Source organism: Bos taurus, chromosome 27 (genome assembly GCF_002263795.3).
Source record: "Bos taurus isolate L1 Dominette 01449 registration number 42190680 breed Hereford chromosome 27, ARS-UCD2.0, whole genome shotgun sequence".
NCBI lineage: Eukaryota > Metazoa > Chordata > Mammalia > Artiodactyla > Bovidae > Bos > Bos taurus.
The window spans coordinates 20,947,048-20,967,569 of record NC_037354.1 but is presented as its reverse complement, the minus strand read 5'-3'; the positions used below and the strand labels follow the sequence as shown (position 1 = coordinate 20,967,569).

The 20,522-nt window shown below is 39.6% G+C and overlaps 1 protein-coding gene across 2 annotated transcripts in view; it reads right to left on the bottom strand.

The window, feature by feature from the left end:
* MSR1 (macrophage scavenger receptor 1) overlaps positions 1-20,522 on the bottom strand; it is an 80,378-nt gene that overhangs the window by 22,753 nt on the left and 37,103 nt on the right. The window contains exon 9 of one of the 2 annotated variants that reach the window (NM_174113.2): positions 15,771-16,817. The exons of the other annotated variant lie outside the window; for it this stretch is intronic. Coding sequence (NP_776538.1) covers positions 16,807-16,817 — 11 coding nt within the window. The 3' untranslated portion in view covers positions 15,771-16,806. Of the gene's footprint in view, positions 1-15,770; positions 16,818-20,522 lie in introns of those variants that run through there. 2 annotated transcript variants of the gene reach the window in all.

Below are 20,522 nucleotides of genomic sequence, written 5' to 3'. Positions count from 1 at the left end.
GCATATCTAAGGTTATTGATATATCTCCTGGCAATCTTGATTCCAGCTTGTCCTTCCTCCAGCCCAGCATTTCTCATGATGTACTCTGCATATAAGTTAAATAAGCAGGGTGACAATATACAGCCTTGATGTACTCCTTTTCCTATTTGGAACCAGTCTATTATCCCATGTTCAATTCTAACTGTTGCTTCCTGACCTGCATACATGTTTCTCAAGAGGCAGGTCAGGTGGTCTGGTATTCCCATCTCTTTCAGAATATTCCACAGTTTGTTGTGATCCAGAGTCAAAGGCTTTGGCATTGTCAATAAAGCAGAAGTAGATGTTTTTCTGGAACTCTCTTGCCTTTTTGTTGATCCAACAGATGTTTGCAATTTGGTCTCTGGTCCCTCTGCCTTTTCTAAATCCAGGTTGAATATCTGGAAGTTTATGGTTCATGTATTGTTGAAGCCTGACTTGGAGAATTTTAAGCATTACTCTGCTAGTGTGTGAGATGAGTGCAATTGTGTGGTAGTTTGAACATTCTTTGGCATTGCCTTCTTTGAGATTGGAATGAAAACTGACCTTTTCCAGTCCTGTGGTCACTGCTGAGTTTTCCAATTTGCTGACATAGTGAGTGCATCACTTTCACAGCATCATCTTTTAGGATTTGAAATAGCTCGACTGGAATTCCATCACCTCCACTCACTTTGACCATAGTGATGATTCCTCAGGCCCACTTGACTTCACATTCCAGGACGTCTGGCTGTAGGTGAGTGATCACACCATCGTGGTTATCTGAGTCATGAAGATCTTTTTTGTACAGTTCTTCTGTGTATTCTTGCCACCTCTTAGTATCTTCTGCTTCTGTTAGGTCCATACTGTTTCTGTCTTTTATGGAGCCCATCTTTGCATGAAACATTCCATTAGTATCTCTAATTTTCCTGAAGAGATCTCTAGTCTTTCCCATTCTGTTGTTTTCCTCTATTTCTTTGCATTGAATGCTGAGCAAGGCTTTCTTATCTCTCCTTGCTATTCTTTGGAACTCTGCATTCAGATGGGTATATCTTTCCGTTTCTCCTTTGCCTTTCCCTTCTCTTCTTTTCTCAGTTATTTGTAAGGCTTCCTCAGACAACAATTTTGCCTTTTTGCTTTTCTTTTTCTGGGGATGGTGTTGATCAGTGCCCCTGCACAGTATCATGAACCTCTGTCCATAGTTCTTCAGGCACTTTATCGGATCTAATCCCTTGAATCTATTTGTCACTTCCAGTGAATAATCATAAGGGATTTGATTTAGGTCATACCTGAATGGTCTAGTCATTTTCCCTACTTCAATTTATCTCTGATTTTGGCAATAAAGAGTTCATGATCTGAGCCACAGTCAGCTCCTGGTCTTGTTTTGCTGACTTTAAGGAGCTTCTCCATCTTTGACTGCAAAGAATATAGTCAATCTGATTTTGGTATTGACCATCGGGTGATCTCCATGTGTAGAGGCTTCTCTTGTGTTGTTGGAAGAGTGTATTTACTATGACCAGTGTGTTCTCTTGGAAAAACTTGATTAGCCTTTGCCCTGCTTCATTTTTACTCCAAGGCCAAATTTGCCCGTTACTCCAGGTATCTCTTTACTTCGTACTTTTGCAATCCAGTCCCCTATATGAAAAGGACATCTTTTTTGAGTGTTAGTTCTAGAAGGTCTTGTAGGTGTTCATAGAACTTAGCTTCTTCAGCATTACTGTTCGGGGCATGGACTTGGATTCCTGTGGTACTGAATGGCTTGCTTTGGAAATGAACAGAGATCATTCTGTCATGTTTGAGATTGCATCCAATAACTGCATTTCAGACTTTTTTGTTGACTATGAAGGCTACTCCATTTCTTCTAAGGGATTCCTGCCCACAGTAGTAGATATAATGGTCATCTGAGTTAAATTCACACATTCCTGTCCGTATTAGTTCACTGATTCCTAAAATGTCGATGTTCACTCTTGCCATCTCCTGTTTGCTCACTTCCAATTTACTTTGATTCATGGACCTGCCATTCCAGGTTCCTAGGCAGTTTGCTCTTTACCACATGGGACTTACGTCCATCGCCAGTCACACCTACTGCTGGGTGTTGTTTTTTCTTTGGCTCGCTCTCGTCATTCTTTCTGGAGTTATTTTTCCACTATTCTCCAGTAGCGTACTGTGCACCTACCAACCTGGGGAGTCCATCTTTCAGTATCCTTTTTTTCCCCCCTATCATACTGTTTATGGGGTTCTCAAGGCAAAAATACCAAAGTGGTTTACCATTCCCTTCTCCAGTGGACCACGTCTTGTCAGAACTCTCCACTTTTAGGAGACTTTTAGTTCAATTCAGCTCAGTTCAGTCGCTCAGTTGTGTCCAACTGTTTGTGACCCCTTGGACTGTAGCACACCAGGCTTCCCTGTCCATCACCAGCTCCTGAAGCTTCCTCAAACTCAAGTCCATTGAGTTGGTGATGCCATCCAACCATCTCATCCTCTGTCATCCCCTTCTCCTGCCTTCAATATTTCCAAGCATCAGGGCCTTTTCCAATGAGTCAGTTCTTTGCATCAGGTGGCCAAAGTATTGGAGACTTTTAGGAAGTATACAAATATGGATCCCTCCTCCCCTGAGGGACAAGACCCTTGGCTATGTATTTCATAGCCCAGTCTGCCCCAGACATCAGGCACAAAATTCAGAAAGCACCTTCTGGGCCTCAGACTCCAGTGAATCATTTGCTCTAATTGGCTTATTCAGTTTTTTAAAATACGGATATGGCCAAAAAGGCTGAACATACCCAGGAAAATATGCAAAAGACCCAAATGATTGCAATGGATTTTTCTGCTCAGAGACCATCAACTAATCTTCCCACTCATTAGCATATGAAATTGCCCAGCCTATAAAAACTAAACACGCCACATTTCATATAGGAATTTGCCCTCTGTGATGGCCCACACGCTCTCTGTGGTGTGGATCTCTGAATCTGAGTAAATCCACTTCTTACCTATCACTTTGTCACTCACTAAATTCTTTTTACAATGATACATCGAGAACCTGAGCTTCATTAGGTCCTGAAACCAGGTACTGTGGGTTTTGGCAGGGTTCAAATTCCAGCACATGGGTTCAAGTTCCAATCTGAGGTACACAGTTTGAGTTTATTCTTCAAAATGAAATATAAATCTAAAGTTTTTATTTTTACAAGTTTTGAAAATTTTGAGATTTACATTTTAAGGTGAGAATACTTGAATATATTATCATACTATTAAACACCTTACTTATTAATTTTTTAACTACTTTCTTATTTAATACTTAACCTTCTCAAAGAGGAGCTTTCAGCCCAATAGGTAGAATTTTTGTAGACAGACAAAGCTTACCCTATGGTTTCAGAAGGAATATATTTGACTTTTGTTATTTCCAAGCATGATGGATCTTGAAGAGGCTCATGGAGACCAGTAATGAGTAAAATATGGCCCTTAAGCCAATCCTAGTTTTCTGTTTATTTTGTAAATAAAGCTTTAGTTTATTTACTAAATAAACCTCAAAATTCTCCAAGCAAGGCTTCAACAATATGTGAACCAAGAACTTCCAGGTGTTCAAGCTGGATTTAGAAAAGGCAGAGGGACCAGAGATCAAATTGCCAACATCCATTGGATAATAGAAAAAGGAGAGAGTTCCAGAGAAATATCTACTTCTGTTTTATTGACTACGCTAAAGCCTTTGACTGTGTGGATCACAACAAACTGTGGAAAATTCCAGAGACTGGAATACCAGACCACCTTACCTGCCTTCTGAGAAATTGGTATGCAGGTCAAGAGCCAACAGTTAGAACCAGACATGGAAAAACAGACTGGTTCCAAATTGGGAAAGGAGTATGTCAAGGCTGTATATTGTCACCCTGCTTATTTAACTTCTATGCAGAGAACATCATGTGAAATGCTGGGCTGGAAGAAGCACAACGTGGAATCAAGATGGCCAGGAGAAATATCAATAACTTCAGAGATGCAGATGACACCACCCATATGGCAGAAAGCAAAGAAGAACAAAAGAGCCTCTTGATTAAAGTGAAAGAGGAGAGTTAACAAGTTGGCTTAAAACTCAACATTTAGAAAATGAAGATCATGGCATCCGGTCCCATCACTTCATGGCAAATAGATGGGGAAGCAATGGAAACAGTGAGAGACTTTATTTTCTTGGGCTCCAAAATCACTGTGGATTGTGACTGCAGCCCTATAATTAAAAGACAATTGCACCTTGGAAGCAAAGGTATGACCAACCTAGACAGCATATTAAAAAGCAGAGATATTACTTTGCCAACAACAGTCCATCTATTCAAAGGTATGGTTTTTCTAGTAGTCATGTATGGATGTGAGAGTTGGACTATAAAGAAAGCTGAGCACTGAAGAATTGATGCTTTTGAACTGTGGTGTTGGAGAAGACTCTTGAGAGCACTTTGGACTCCAAGGAGATCCAAGCAGTCCATCCTAAATGAAATCTGTCCTGAATATGCATTGGAAAGACTGATTCTAAAGCTGAAACTGCGATACTTTGGCCACCTGAGAAGAGCTGATTCATTGGAAAAGACCCTGATGCTAGGAAAGATTGAATGTAGGAGGGGAAGGGGATGACAGAGGATGAGTTGGTTGGGATGGCATCACTGACTCGATGGACAGGACTTTGAGCAAGTTCAGTGAGTTGGTGATGGACAGGGAAGCCTGGTGTGCTGCAGTCCATGGGGCTGCACAGAATCAAACATGACTGTGTGACCTAACTGAACTCAACTGAAAGCTTTAGTGGAATGCATCCATGCCTGTTTGTTTACATATGATGTAGGTTTGCTTTCAGACTACACAGCAGAGTTAAATAGTCTAACAGAGACTTTCTGGCATTCAAACCAAAAATATTTACTAGCTGGTTCTTTTCTGAAAAAGCTTGGCAACCCCTGGTATAATTGAAAACACAAGACTAGTAAGATAGCGGATTTCAGTAGGGAAAAACCTGCCACGTGACCCCTGGAACCAATAAAGCTATAATTAATCTCTACTTACTTTTCCAGTTTAATGCTTTGGAAACCTCTTTGCCCCTCCTTTCTTGCTTCTTTAACTTCAGTTACATAATTACTCACATTTCCAAATAAGCCTTCCCTCCTTTATTCCTGGGGCTTTGGTGCCTCGATTCCCCCACACCCTCTCCTCCTCCCAGCCCCCACCAACACCTCCCATTTCTTCACCCCCAGCACCCAGTTTTGATAGGTACCCTTCTCAAGCTCGCACAGCACTGAAAGTGTTAGTCGCTCATCTTATCTGACTCTTTGCCACCCATGGACTGTAGCTCACTAGGCTCCTCTGTCCATGGGATTCTCCAGGCAAGAACACTGGAATGGATTGCCATTTCCCTCTCCATGGGGTCTTCCCCACCCATGGATTGAACCCAGGTCTCTCACATTGCGGGCAGAGTCTTTACTGTTTGAGCTACCTGGAAGCACAGCACTACTGACCTACAAAGCACTGAAAACTGGTTTATTTTCGCCCCCAAACTGACATCCTTCCAGTTATCTTTTCAATACCTGACCAAATATCACTTGATGAAGCGTGATGGTATAAATGAATGAATTAATTTTGAGCTCCTCTTGATAGGTGATCTCTATTACCTGAGTGGATTAAATCGGCAAATGTTTAAAATACCAAACACTGAATGGAATAGAATTTAGTATGTCATCCGTCTCTAGAGAGAATGTTGTTTCTCTGTGCAGAGCAGTAAAGGAAATTGCGCAGGGAAGGTTGATTTAAAAAAAGAGTCCTATTACAGGAAAAAAAACCACATGGTTGTCCACTAAGAGCCCTTTAATGTGGAATGGTCTGGTGGGAGGGTTTGGTCAGAAGCCTCACAAATTCCAAAGCCTGATTTTGTAGGTTTAGCGGATTTATCTCTTAGTGGCAGACTAATGTTAAACAGAATCTTGGGACTAAATGGCAATTCAATTTACAACCAGAAATGTAATTGCTTCAAAAAACAGAAATATTTTTAACTACTTGACAAGGCCATTTTCTCTCTGTGGGCAATCTGTGCAAGAAGTCAAATCACAATCAGTGAATTATTCGTTTAATTAATTTATTAATTTACAATGAGGCATAGCAGTGAGATTTTGCCTCTGGGATTGGCCCATGCTCTTTTGCTTAACACATTTTTCTTTCTATATGTTAATATATTTCATCAGGTTAGGGGATTTTACATATTTCTGCTCTGATCCACTGTGGTTTAATTTTCTAAAGGCAGTCTTATTATACTTATTTCCTAGGGTTGGAAGGAAGAGTAGAGTACTGATAATTTTTGTATATTTTTAGAAGTCTGTAAGAAAGATAAAAACAATATGTGAAATACTTATTATACAAATAGCTCATTCATAGGTCTATAATCATAAGGTATCAAACAAAAAAATAACGAGCAAGTAATTTACAGAAGAAGGTTTTTTAATCTGAGAAAATAACTTCAAATTAGTGCAAGTTAACAAGTTCAGTGGCCATTGTTGGTTTTTTTGTCTGTTTGTTTATTGAAGGCTTATTTTTAAAGGAAGAAGTAAAACAACTAAATTAAATATCTGGAATAAAGGAATAGCTAAATTAATTATAGTATATACATTAGATGGATAGTTTTAGAGGCATTAAACATAACTGTCAAAGGAATAATGTAGAAAATGAAAAAAATGGTAATATAAAATTAAGTGATATTAATATTTTATTTTACTATGCCAAAAAGTTGATATTTAAAAAGACTAGAAGGAAGTATCCAAGAATATTGACAGTAATTTTGTATAGGGGACAGGAATTGAATATAAAATCTTTTTCTTATTTTCTGAAATTATAATATTTTTAAAATTAGGATTAATTAAAATAAGTGGTGGCCAGATATTCACTAATGTCCTTACTGTTTGAAAGGGTCTATTACTCAAATAAAGCCAAAATTCATAAAACTGAGGAAAAGAACAAGCTTAGAATGAGACATCTTGTATAATGTTTTTTATATAAAACAGAAAATAATACCATCTCCCATTTATGCAAACATACATATGTAGCAAATATACAGAAGCATGAATGGAAACAAACATGTAACTCCATGATGGAAATTTAACCTAGAAAACAAGACAGGCAAGCATAAATGGAACTTCAACTGTGCAAGTTAGCATACTTCTTAAAAAAAAAAAATATGTGCAGTCAGTATGGTAGAAAGACAACACCTCTAAAATGCAGGTGGTGTATACATGATTATGTACCAGCTATTTGTTGTAAATGTTCTTTCTTCCTGTCTTTATATTTGAAATCTATTTTATTTAAAGAAATCTATTTTTTTAATTTTATTTTTAAACTTTACATATTTGTATTAGTTTTGCCAAATATCAAAATGAATCCACCACAGGTATACATGTGTTCCCCATGAACCCTCCTCCCTCCTCCCTCACCATACCATCCCTCTGGGTTGTCCCAGTGCACTAGCCCCAAGCATCCAGTATCGTGCATCGAACCTGGACTGGCATCTCGTTTCATACATGATATTTTACATGTTTCAATGCCATTCTCCCAAATCTTCCCACCCTCTCCCTCTCCCACAGTCCATAAGACTGTTCTATACATCAGTGTCTCTTTTGCTGTCTCGTACACAGGGTTATTGTTACCATCTTTCTAAATTCCATATATATGCATTAGTATACTGTATTGGTGTTTTTCCTTCTGGCTTACTTCACTCTGTATAACAGGCTCCAGTTTCATCCACCTCATTAGAACTGATTGAAATGTATTCTTTCTAATGGCTGAGTAATACTCCATTGTGTATATGTACCACTGCTTTCTTATCCATTCATCTGCTGATGGACATCTAGGTTGCTTCCATGTCCTGGCTATTATAAACAGTGCTGCGATGAACATTGGGGTACACGTGTCTCTTTCCCTTCTGGTTTCCTCAGTGTGTATGCCCAGCAGAGGGATTGCTGAATCATAAGGCAGTTCTATTTCCAGTTTTTTAAGGAATCTCCACACTGTTCTCCATAGTGGCTGTACTAGTTTGCATTCCCACCAACAGTGTAAGAGGGTTCCCTTTTCTCCACACCCTCTCCAGCATTTATTATTTGTAGACTTTTGGATCGCAGCCATTCTGACTGGTGTGAAATGGTACCTCATAGTGGTTTTGATTTGCATTTCTCTGATAATGAGTGATGTTGAGCATCTTTTCATGTGTTTGTTAGCCATCTGTATGTCTTCTTTGGAGAAATGTCTATTTAGTTGTTTGGCCCATTTTTTGATTGGGTCATTTATGTTTCTGGAGTTGAGCTATAGGAGTTGCTTGTATATTTTTGAGATTAGTTGTTTGTCAGTTGCTTCATTTGCTATTATTCAATTCCATTCACCATTGCAACGGAAAGAATAAAATACTTAGGAATATATCTACCTAAAGAAACTAAAGACCTATATATAGAAAACTATAAAACACTGGTGAAAGAAATCAAAGAGGACACTTATAGATGGAGAAATATACCATGTTCATGGATTGGAAGAATCAATATAGTGAAAATGAGTATACTACCCAAAGCAATTTATAGATTCAATGCAATCCCTATCAAGCTACCAACAGTATTCTTCACAGAGCTAGAACAAATAACTTCACAATTTGTATGGAAATACAAAAAACCTCGAATAGCCAAAGCGATCCTGAGAAAGAAGAATGGAACTGGAGGAATCAACCTACCTGACTTCAGGCTCTACTACAAAGCCACAGTTATCAAGACAGTATGGTACTGGCACAAAGACAGAAATATAGATCAATGGAACAAAATAGAAAGCCCAGAGATAAATCCACGCACATATGGACACCTTATCTTTGACAAAGGAGGCAAGAATATACAATGGATTAAAGACAATCTCTTTAACAAGTGGTGCTGGGAAATCTGGTCAACCACTTGTAAAAGAATGAAACTAGAACACTTTCTAACACCATACGCAAAAATAAACTCAAAATGGATTAAAGATCTAAACGTAAGACCAGAAACTATAAAACTCCTAGAGGAGAACATAGGCAAAACACTCTCCGACATACATCACAGCAGGATCCTCTATGACCCACCTCCCAGAATATTGGAAATAAAAGCAAAAATAAACAAATGGGACCTAATTAACCTTAAAAGCTTCTGCACAACAAAGGAAACTATTAGCAAGGTGAAAAGACAGCCTTCAGAATGGGAGAAAATAATAGCAAATGAAGCAACTGACAAACAACTAAAGAAATCTATTTTAAGTCTCATGTTCACAGTGCTACTGATGGAGCCATCCATGAGCCCAAAATAAATTATAGAAATGCTTCATATGTAAGTCTTTTCTTGAAAGTTAGGAAAAAATATTAAGAATCTGCATAGCATAGAACAGGAAGGCAGCAGGGCACAACCTTTAAAAGAATGACAGAGATGTTGAGGACACAGCATGAACTGGTTAGCACCAACTAGGTCTAAAATGGTGCACAAGTGAACTTCCACTAGACCTTCAGCCTCATTATGCACTCATTATAATACATCGGAAAGCTACAGACACCAGGACAGTTCTAAGCACAGCCATAAAAAGGCTAAAGTGGGCAGTGCCCCAATTCCTGGAAATCTCCACTCCATCCCCAAAATAGTTGGAATAATACTCCCACTCATTAGCCTATAAAAACTAACCACCCCGTATTTTAGGGCCTCTTACCTTCTGAGATGGTCCAGACTCTATCTATGGAGTGTATAACTTCCTGAATTAGCCATCTTTTACTTGTGACTCTTGAATTATTTCCTGAGGGAAGCCAAGAACCCACACTAGGCACCGTCCCAGGGACTCGCCTGAGACCCCAGATGTGACCATCCTCTTGCACCCCACTTCCTTTCCTGCAACAAGCTCCAGCTTTCAAAATTGTAATTTGAAAAGAAAAGTCAAGAAGAATGTGAATTCTGAGGCATCCCTGCATGTATCCGGCACTGCTACTTGAGTGGAAGAAAAGAATGGAGGTTAAAATGACTTGAGGAGTGTAGTTATTTCATTTCAAGTATTATGATATTGCTTGCCTTATTGTCATGCTTTCTTTACTTTAAATTATTTAGTGGAATTACAATTTAGGGTTAAATTTATTACCCAATGGTAATTATTGTATCTGAGCTCCAAATGTAGCAAAAGTTTTTTGTAAAAGTCTAGTTGCAAGTTGACCCAGAAGTCCTTGTAATATAACAAAATTCCTCTGGAAAGGGACCTGATTTATTTTTTTAAGATAATTAGTCTAGTGAAGTACTTAACTATGAAAGGCACAATCTGGTGTGAAATAAAATTCATACTTTATGGCAAGATCAAAAAATTTAAACATAAAATTTTTTCTGCCCTTTGGCCTCTTCTGCCCCTAATGTTCACTGTATATCTGCATTATGTATCAACCAGATCTCAACCATCAGCAGAAAGACCTGCTCAACAATAAACAGCAACAGTGTCCTAGCATCAAGACAATTCCTTAAATATAACATTCCCTCTAGAGCTTGTAAGGGGTCACATGACCTAGCACGATGACCTGAAGATTTGGATTATGTAAACTATCAATAATAACATCATTTGATATACATCCTCTGTCTCAAAAACTTACACAACTGGGCCTTGACTTCTAATGGAGCTCTCTGAGATGCTCTTCCCAAGCTATCATCCTCAAATTTGGCTCAAATGAAATTTTCCATTTCTTCCTTCAATTGACAGATTAATTTTTCTTTTACAATGGATATCAGATGTCTGCAGAAATATGTTGAATTTCTTGGAAAAATACTTTAACAGATTTTGAATCTTGATCTGGAAGTTGAAGGAAACAAGTATTCTGGAAATCCCAAAACAAAGTAAAGAGGAGAAACAGGAGGGAGAAGATCCCAGCTGAGCAGGGGTGTGTAAAGTTTTTTGGCTGGAGGGTAGAATCTGAGGATAGCGGCCAGTGAGGAAAATTTGGTGTCTAATCTAGTTGGTTTTCAACAGAGTCAAGTTCAAGGCTCAGCTTGAAGTTGTAGACTTTTCTGCTCACATTTCCTGTTAGGCATGATTCTTCAGTAAAATTCTCTTACATCCCCAGGTAGAATTAGGGAACATTTTCAAATGAAGGGAGACATGTGGTGGTCATTGTTGGAATGAGAGATGTCGGGGGGGAAGCAACAACAAAGATGTGTGGGTGTGTGAGTTTCCTCAGGCTACTATAGTCAATGACCAACCCAGACGGCATATTCAAAAGCAGAGACATTACCTTGCCAACAAAGTTCCGTCTAGTCAAGGCTATGGTTTTTCCAGTGGTCATGTATGGATGTGAGAGTTGGACTATAAAGAAAGCTGAGTGACAATGAATTGATGCTTTTGAACTTTGGTGTTGGAGAAGATTTTTGAGAGTCCCTTGGACTGCAAGGAGATCCAACCAATCCATCCTAAAGGAAATCAGTCCTGGGTATTCATTGGAAGGACGGGTGTTGAAGCTGAAACTCCAATATTTGGCCACCTGATGTGAAGAGCTGACTCATTGGAAAAGACCCTGATGCTGGGAAAGATTTAGGGCAGGAGGAGAAGGGGACAACAGAGGATGAGATGGCTGGATGGCATCACCAACTTGATGGACATGGGTTTGGGTAAACTCCGGGAGTTACTGATAGACAGGGAGGCCTGGCGTGTTGTGGTTCATGGGGTTGCCAAGAGTCGGACACGACTGAGAGACTGAACTGAACTGAACAATAGTAAATGGTCACAAACTGTGCAGCTTAAAACAACAGAACTTTATTCTTGCAGTACTGGAGGGCAGAAGTCTGAAATCAAGATGGTGGCAGAGCCTTGTTTTCTTTGAAGCCTCTGGGGAGAATCTATCCTTCTTTGTCTTAAGTTTCTCATGGCTTCAGCAAGTCTTAGCATTGTTTGGCTTGTAACCAGATCACTCTAATCCTTGTCTCTGTCTCCACGTGGTCTTCACTGTGTCTCTATGGCATTCTCTTCTTATCAAGATGTCCATCGCTGGCTTCAGGGCCCACCAGAATCCAGTATGACCTCATCTTAGCTTAACTACACCTGCAAAGACCCTACTTCCTAATAAAGGCACGTTCTGAGGTTTCAGGAGAAAAGGAATTGCTAGAAACCCTATTAAACCCACTATCACAGTTGTCACGGGGATTTGAAAGAGGAGATGAAGGGAATATAATTTTTTCATATTTTCATCAAACTGCTTTCTAAAGCAGGCACAATTCCAGGAGGTACTGGAATTGCCTTAGAATATGAGGGTGGTGCTCAATTTATTACAATTTTATTTCAGGATTAAAGGACTGGCTGCTCCCCCCCTCACCATGCCCCAGATTTCAGGACTGCGGAATAGCTGGGTAGCAGACATGTGGTTGCACTGGAAATTAGAAACTTAGCAAAATTAACAATGATGACAGTGAACACCCATAGTTCAATAACCAAAAGATTGAGAATGTGTTACATCAAAATAAATGTTATTTAACCTAGATGATACTGAGTAAATACGTTACAACTTAAAAGTTCTTACTTTGCAGTGGATTAAGCAGGATGTGAGTGAGAACACAGCAGAATCAGGGGGTGAGGGTAACCAGAGCGTCCAGGAAGGGTCCTGCAGGGTAAGCCACAGTGGGAGATATTTCTGGGACACTTCATGTGCGAGCAAGTAACTCCGCTGGCTGTTCTAAGGAATCTGACCTTGAGATTCGCATTGTAGGGAGCACAGTAGCCAGAGAACCAGGTTAAGGGGGCAAATGATCCGTTGTGACCTGGGAATTCCCTGGTGGTCCAGTGGTTAGGACTCTGTGTGCTCACAAAAGAACCAATCTTGTATTAGTGTAAGATGATGTTTACTGCAGAACAGGAAGCCAGGACCTGGTTCTCTGAAGAAGGAAGGAAAGTCATTTGGACCTCCAAGCTCGTGGAGACATGGGAAGTGGCGTGTTGGGTCTCTCTGCTCCATCTGAACTCTAGCACATACCTGGGTGAATTACAAACTTTGCTGATGCAAAAGACCTGGCTGGAACTGTATTGATTTTTTTTTTTTCCTTCTCATTATCTCTGCTGAGAGTCAAGCTGTGAGACAGCTGGGATAGGTCCTAAACAGGACCAGTGCTAAGCCCTAGGCTCATTACTGATTTAAATCTCTAGTTCAATTTACAAGACATATTAGATATACACACTATTAAGGAATACATTTATTGCTTCTTAATGGAACACTATGTGTTTTTAGCAACCATTTGTGGAATCATATAAAGCTGAAAACACCACATAACTGTTGAGAATGATCAGTGTTTATGTAAGTTACATGGAGCCATCACTGCTCAGGGGACACTGCTCTGCTGAAGCCCAGTTGGGGCACTGAGGAAAGGACAGTGAGCAGTAAAACAAGAAACATGACGAAAGAAATGGGACATCCAAGCAGCAACATAATTGGGGAAAAAATGTGTTCAAATTGAGCCAGTTACTGAAATAAAGATAGAATATTAACAGGTAGCATCTTCCCCTGGCACACACGAGTAGCTCTCAGCAAAGTAATGGAAGCTTGGTGAGCATTCCAGAAAGACTATGTTTCTGAGTTAATATTCTTTAGGGAGAGACTGGAGGCAGTGGCTGGAACAGGATATGAAGGAAGAAACATCAACAGAGATTAAACGAGAATGCTTTCTTGGAATCTGACCTAGTGGAATTCATGTTCTAAGAACTTTTTCTTCCTTAAGGTCTTCAAATGATTATAGCCATCCTAGATAATCAAATTGCTCATTACAAATCTCTTTCTCTCCCTTCCTTCTCCCTCTCTCCGCACCCTTCATATGATATATTTGTGGTATTTATATATAAAAATATAGAAAACTAGTGTAGGAGTGTTGGATGGAGTCATAGAAACAAATAGGAACGTTGCAGATCAACACATCAGGTTTTGCGTTTCTGTTCTACCACTTATTACAGGTGAGCTTCAGTTTCTAATCTATAAAATGGGAATGATGATAAGACTTACCTCAAAGGCTCTTCTGAAGATCAGATGAGATAATGCATTAAAGCCCCTGGTGCTGAGCAAATGTTCTCCAAACACTCATTATTATAATTATTTTATGGTTGGAGAAGCAGCCTTGACTTTGGTCAGCTGATTGCTTTGAGAAAGACTGGGATTCATTCAAGGGTGTGCTGAGTCCTCAGCAGTAATCAAATGAAAGACATACTGATATTTCATATCGTGCTATGAGTTTCATTGTATGTAGTCTTATTGGGTAAAAAGCACAGTAGAAAACACAGACATTAGTACTTGGTACCTTTAGGACAGAGCATCACACAAAGTATTTAATTGTACAGCAGGAATTCATTTGCCTGAAACACATATGCTTCGAAGTTAGGGTGAGAACACAGCAGACTATTAGGACAAGCGTTAGAACTTGATGCAGACTTATTTTCTTTTTACTATATGTTATTAAATTGGGTGACATGTGTGCATTTGAACTGGGCATTCAGCATCTACTTTTGTCTAGAGAAAAAGCCCTTCTGCCCTAATGTGGAAAGTTCAGGTTAGTATTTCACACATGTAAAGAAGTTCTTTGCAGTCTGGGGAGCCAGATAGCTTGTGAACTGAATCCCCTAGCATGGTGTCCCAGGGTGTCTGGGTTCAGGGTCATCCTGAGGCCAACGTAGACCAAGTCCTGTTGGAAGGAAAGATGGCTCTCAGCTGTCGCCTGGCCCCCAGCACAGAAAAAGGTAGGACATCCAATGAAACCACAGGCCAAGAGATCCGACTCATCTTCAGACATCTGCAATAATTGGCTCCTCAACATTGCTAGTTTGCTAGCATTGAGGATGGGTGGTCTGATTGCTCCCTGTCCCTCTTCTCCTGGAGACCTTAGTGTCGAGCCGGCACAAACCCAGAGTACCACTGACAACTCTAATCTGTTTCAACCTTTCCTGGAGCTTTCTCATCAGCAGCGTCATGGGCTCATCCTTCGTTCCTCAGAGCCTGGAACTCCTGTTTTATTAGCCTGACATTTTGTTCTGACCTGTGTTGACAGCTTCTGGCCTCTGGTGGGCACTCTGTTTAGTCGCTCCTTTTATTTATAACTTAACGCTCTTTACCTCGGCTCAGACAAACTCATTGATTTGTGATCTGGTCACACTTGCGTTGCTCTATCTAATGTAAAATCTTATCCGAGTCTCCAGCATCTCTTTTTTGTCCATGGCATTTATTTGGCTTCTTGCATTTTCATTTAGCACACACTCATGTTCTGATTGTGGATTTAAATGTCTGCATTAGACCAGTGAGAAAGAATAGCTCCAGGTTAGAGAGACCCACCGGGAACTATGCCTTATGAGTTAAGCATGTCATGATTTTACAGAGCCATCTACATACATGGAGTATCTTATGTGACTCTCACGACAACACTGTGAGGTGAGTGATACAATGCCCATTTCACAGGCGAGGGAATGAAAGTGGGCAGACACACAGGGATGCTACTGAGAATTCTCCTAGAACTTTAATATCCTGAATCCTGGGACTGTATGTGTTAAAACTTGAAGGGAAGGAGAGGTGAGGAAATTCCATCTTTTGATTAATAGAGAGAGATAGACATTCAAAATGAACAAGGAATCCCATAGCTTTCTGTTTTTGTAGTTTGTCTTTTCCTACTTTTTCTCCTTTCTCATTTTCAGCTTTTTTACCTACAAAAAATATCTCCAGTTCTGCTGAAATATTTCTTTTTCTCCAGGATCTAAACAGAATATTTAAAGCACAAAGAATTGCTTAAAAAATGGTTTTCTTTATAGTTTTTATTGAGTAACATAACACACTTCGAAACTTTGTTTTTACATGTGCGTTTACCAAGGATATTAAATGAAGCAGGCTGGTGAAAAGAGCTTTATAGAATAAAATAGTTTCAGCATTATTTTTTTATGGTCAAAATATTCTTGCTTGAAAGAGCCTGGTAATTTAAGGCAACAAATTTTGATTTTTTTTTTTTTTTGGCTAAAAAATTTTGAAGGAACTGCCCCAGCTCCACTTGACTTCATGACAAAACTTGAAAAACATATGCCATAAACTGGAGAATAAGAAGACAAAGTAAACGAAGCAAATCAAAGTCAATTTACCTTTTTAAAATTCTAAGGAATTGAAGACTCTTGATCCCCTCTGAACACCCACGGAGCCCAGTTCCTTCCCCCATCTAGCCCTGCTCTAATGCATAACTGCTTGTGTCCATGGCTATGTTTTTCAGGGACAATTAGTTCTGGAAGGCCAGAGACAACAGCTATCTTATTAGCTGTTAAGTCTAGCTCCAGGAGGTATATGGTAAACATATGCTGAACAAACAAATGGATTCCTTTATGGCATCACTATCTCTGGCTGAGACTGATATGTTTGAGGGTAAAGAACTCACATATAATCTGTTACCATGAAATTTCTCCTGGGAGCCAATGGATTCGGGAGACACTAGATGAGTGAGTGGCAGAGTGATCCTGGCCTGGCTCTGAGAAGGGTAGGAGAAAGCAGTCTGCAAGTCAATCCATGGAGGCATCCCAGCTCAGGGACAGTGGTCATGGAGAGGTGCTGGAGAGCGGACAGGTATGAGCAGGGGAGCAGAGGCCCCAACAGCACCAAAAAACCAGGAGAGAAAGGCATGCGGAAGCTGACACCACGTGGGAACCAAGGTCGTTTGGAGGAGCCACAAGGGAATCCTGGAGTCAGATGTGCTGATGACTTGTCCAGAGATGAAGGGCCTTTTAATGAGATGGTAGCACGGGGTGTCCCGCCCAACCCACCTGATCTTCAAAGGGGCCTGCCCTAATACGATCAGGGAGTTATCCTGGTCCTGACACATATATGAAAGAGGAAATAAGAATGAAATTAGAACATGCTCCAGCACCATACACAAAAACAAATGCAAAATGGATTAAAGGCCTAAATGTAAAACCAGGTACTATCAAAATCTTAGAGGAAAACATAGAACACTCTCTGACAAATATCATAGCAAGATCTTTTTTGACCTACCTCCTAGAGTAATGAGAATAAAAACAAAAATAAGCAAATAGGACCTAAGTAAACTTATAAGCTTTGGCATAGCAAAGAAAATCATAAACAAAATGAAAAAACAACCCACATAATGGGAGAAAATATTTGCAAAGTGACCGACAAGGGATTCATTTCCAAAATATACAAACAGCTCATGGGGCTCAATACCAAGGAAACAAACAGCCCAATCAATAAATGGGCAGAAGATCTAAATAAACATTTCTTTAAAGAAGATACACACATGGCCAAGAGGCACATGAAAAGATGCTCAACATCACTAATTACCTGAGTGAAAGAAAGAAAGTGAAGTTGCTCAGTCGTGTCCGACTCTTTGCGACCCCGTGGACTGTAGCCCACAGGCTCCTCCGTCCATGGGATTTTCCAAGCAAGAATACTGGAGTGGGTTGCCATTTCCTTCTCCAGGAGATCTTCCCAACCTAGGGACTGAACCCGGGTCTTCTGCATTGTAAGCAGAAGCTTTAACATCTGAGCCACCAGAGAAGTCTGAGCCACCAGGGAATTACCAGAGTAATGCAAATCAAAACTACAATGAGGTATCACCTCACACAGATCAGAATGGCCATCATTTTAAAATCTACAAATGATAAATGCTTGCAAGGGTGTGGAGAAAAGAGAACCCTCCTACACTGTTGGTGAGAATCTAAATTGGTATAGCCACTACTAAGAACAGTATGGAGGTTCCTTAAAAAACTAAAAATAGAACTACCATATGATTCAGCATTCCCACTCCTGGGCATATATCCAGAGAAAGCCATAATTGGAAAAGACACATGTACCACAGTGCTCATTGCAGGACTATTTACAATACCCAGGACATGGAAGCAACCTAAATGTCTATCAACAGAGGAATGGATAAAGAAGAGGTGGTGTGGAAAACTACTCAGCCATAAAAAAGAATAAAGTAATGTTGTTTGCAGCAACATGGTTGGAGCTAGAAATTGTCATACTAAATTAAGTGAGTCAGACACAGAAAGACAAATATCATAAGACACTGATTATATGTGGAATCTAAAAGAATGATACAAATGAACCTATATGCAAAATGGAAACAGAGTCACGGATACAGAAAAGAAAAAAAATATTAAAAAAAAGAAAACAGTTACCAAGGAGGAAGGGGGGAGGGATAACTTGGGAGACTGGGATTTTCATATACACTCCACTATATGTAAAATAGATAACTAACAAGGACCTACTGTATAGCACAAGGAATTCTACTTAACACTCTGTAATGATCTATAAAGGAAGAGAATCTAAAAAAGAGTGGATATATGTATATGCATAACTGATTCACTCTGCTGTATAGCAAAAACTAACACAACACTATAAATCGACTACGTGTGTGTGCACTAAGTCGCTTCAGTTGTGTCCAACTCTGCGACCCTATAGACCGTAGCCCTCTAGGCTCCTCTGTCCATGGGATTCTCCAGGCAAGAATACTGGAGTGGGTTGCCATGCCCTCCTCCAGGGGATCTTCCCGATCTAGGGACTGAGCCCGAGTCTCTTATGTGTCCTACATTGGCAGGTGGGTTCTTTACTATTAGTGCCACCTGGGAAACCAAATCAACTGTATTCAAATAAAACTTAATTAAAAAAAAGCTGAACCCCCCCCAAAACAAAATAGGAAGTCAATGATTATTTTCATTATATTTAAATCACACTTGAAAAATATTTTTAAAAATTACAGCAAAATAATTCAGCATCAATTTTCATATATCAGAATTAATTGAAGATGTGGGGGATAAGGCACTTTCATACAGAATAAATTGGTGCAACCTTTTAGGAGCCATTTGCAAGAATCCACCAAATTGTAAAATGCATGTCACCTTTCAATTATTGATTCTACTTCTAGCAAATTCTCTATTAAAAAACATTCCCAAAAGATCATGTAAGAGAGTGCTGAAAGTAGCATTGTTTCTTTCTTTTTTTTTTTATTTTTAAACTTTACATAATTGTATTAGTTTTGCCAAATATCAAAATGAATCCGCCACAGGTAAGCCAAGCTAAAGCAAACAAAAATCATCAAGTGTTCATCATTAGGGAATTGAATGACATATTATGCCAATTAGGGCAGCACTATATTAATGGAATAGTGTGTAGCCACTGAGAGAGAAAAAAGTACCCTAAGTATTGCCATGGCAGATGATTGGTATGCTAACTTAAAGAAGAAGACAGACTACTCTGTGTAGACGTTTCTGGATATGATTCCTTCTGTGTTTTTGAAACAGTATGGAATTACATACTCTTTATGGGAGGATACATGGAGAGGAATCTGGAGGCTATGCACACACATTTACACATGGAAATTCCTCTTAACACTTCTTCAAAGAAAGCAAGCACATAAACTTCAAAACAGCCATGAAAATACCTATAACTGAAAACATTTCTGAACACATCTGAAAACAAAAAATGTTCAAAGCATTTGAAAGCCTCAGGTAACAAAAGAAAGGGTGGGTGTTTGGTTAAACAGGCTGCAAAACAAAGGTTTCCCTTATTTGCCAAGCTTGGCCACAGTCAAGGTTAAGAAACTCAGAGAATGTCTTAAGAAAAGACAAGAAGGAGATAAAGAACCAAAGATGGAGAGTCCCATGAACAGAGGAACCTGGCAGGCTACAGTTCTTGGGGTCGCAAGAGTCAGACATGACTTAGTGACTAAACCACCACCAAAGGAAGAAATAAATTTTGAGATAAACATGCAGATAGAGAAGAATTACACAGGAGCTCAATGAAAATAAGTGGGTGATGGGGGAAAGGGGAAGAAATGGAATAAAAAGTAAACAGCTGATCAAAGTGACCACATCAAATAATAAATGGACACAAAGGAGACTTTTTCCTATCCATGGACTGTAGCCTGTCAGGCTCCTCTGTCCATGGGACTGTCTTGGCAAGAATACCGGAGTGGGTTGCCATTTCCTTCTCCAGGGAAACTTCCTGATTCAGGGATCAAACCCACGTCTCCTGAATCTCCTGCATTGGCAGGCAGATTCTTTACCACTGAGCCACCTGAGAAGCCTTCAATACAATAACAACAACACTAATAATCACTGACTCACACTAAAGCACTTTGAGGATAAACAACACTTAGTATCGTTCAATTTAAGGGCACACACAGTTCAACAATGAAGCAATTACGGAAACGATTATAGAAAGCATCATGTGGTTATACCACACTTAAATGGCTGGCATTCACAGTGGTGATCCTAAGTTGCCTAAATGTGTCATCCACACACACTATTAGGTTAAAATAATTATTTTTAATAAGACAGAAAAATTAGTACTGCAGTTTTAAAACAATAATTACAATGGAGAACTGCTAGATTTTTATGGTTCCATGAAAGGATTTGCCAAAATCTGTCTCAATCAGATTCCTGATGGGTACAGATCATGATCATCTCTGTGTGTATCCCCTATTTTCACAGCACACACACATATACACATTACATGCAGTGCCTAGCGCGGACGCAGAGGAGCAACACATTGGTTTCTG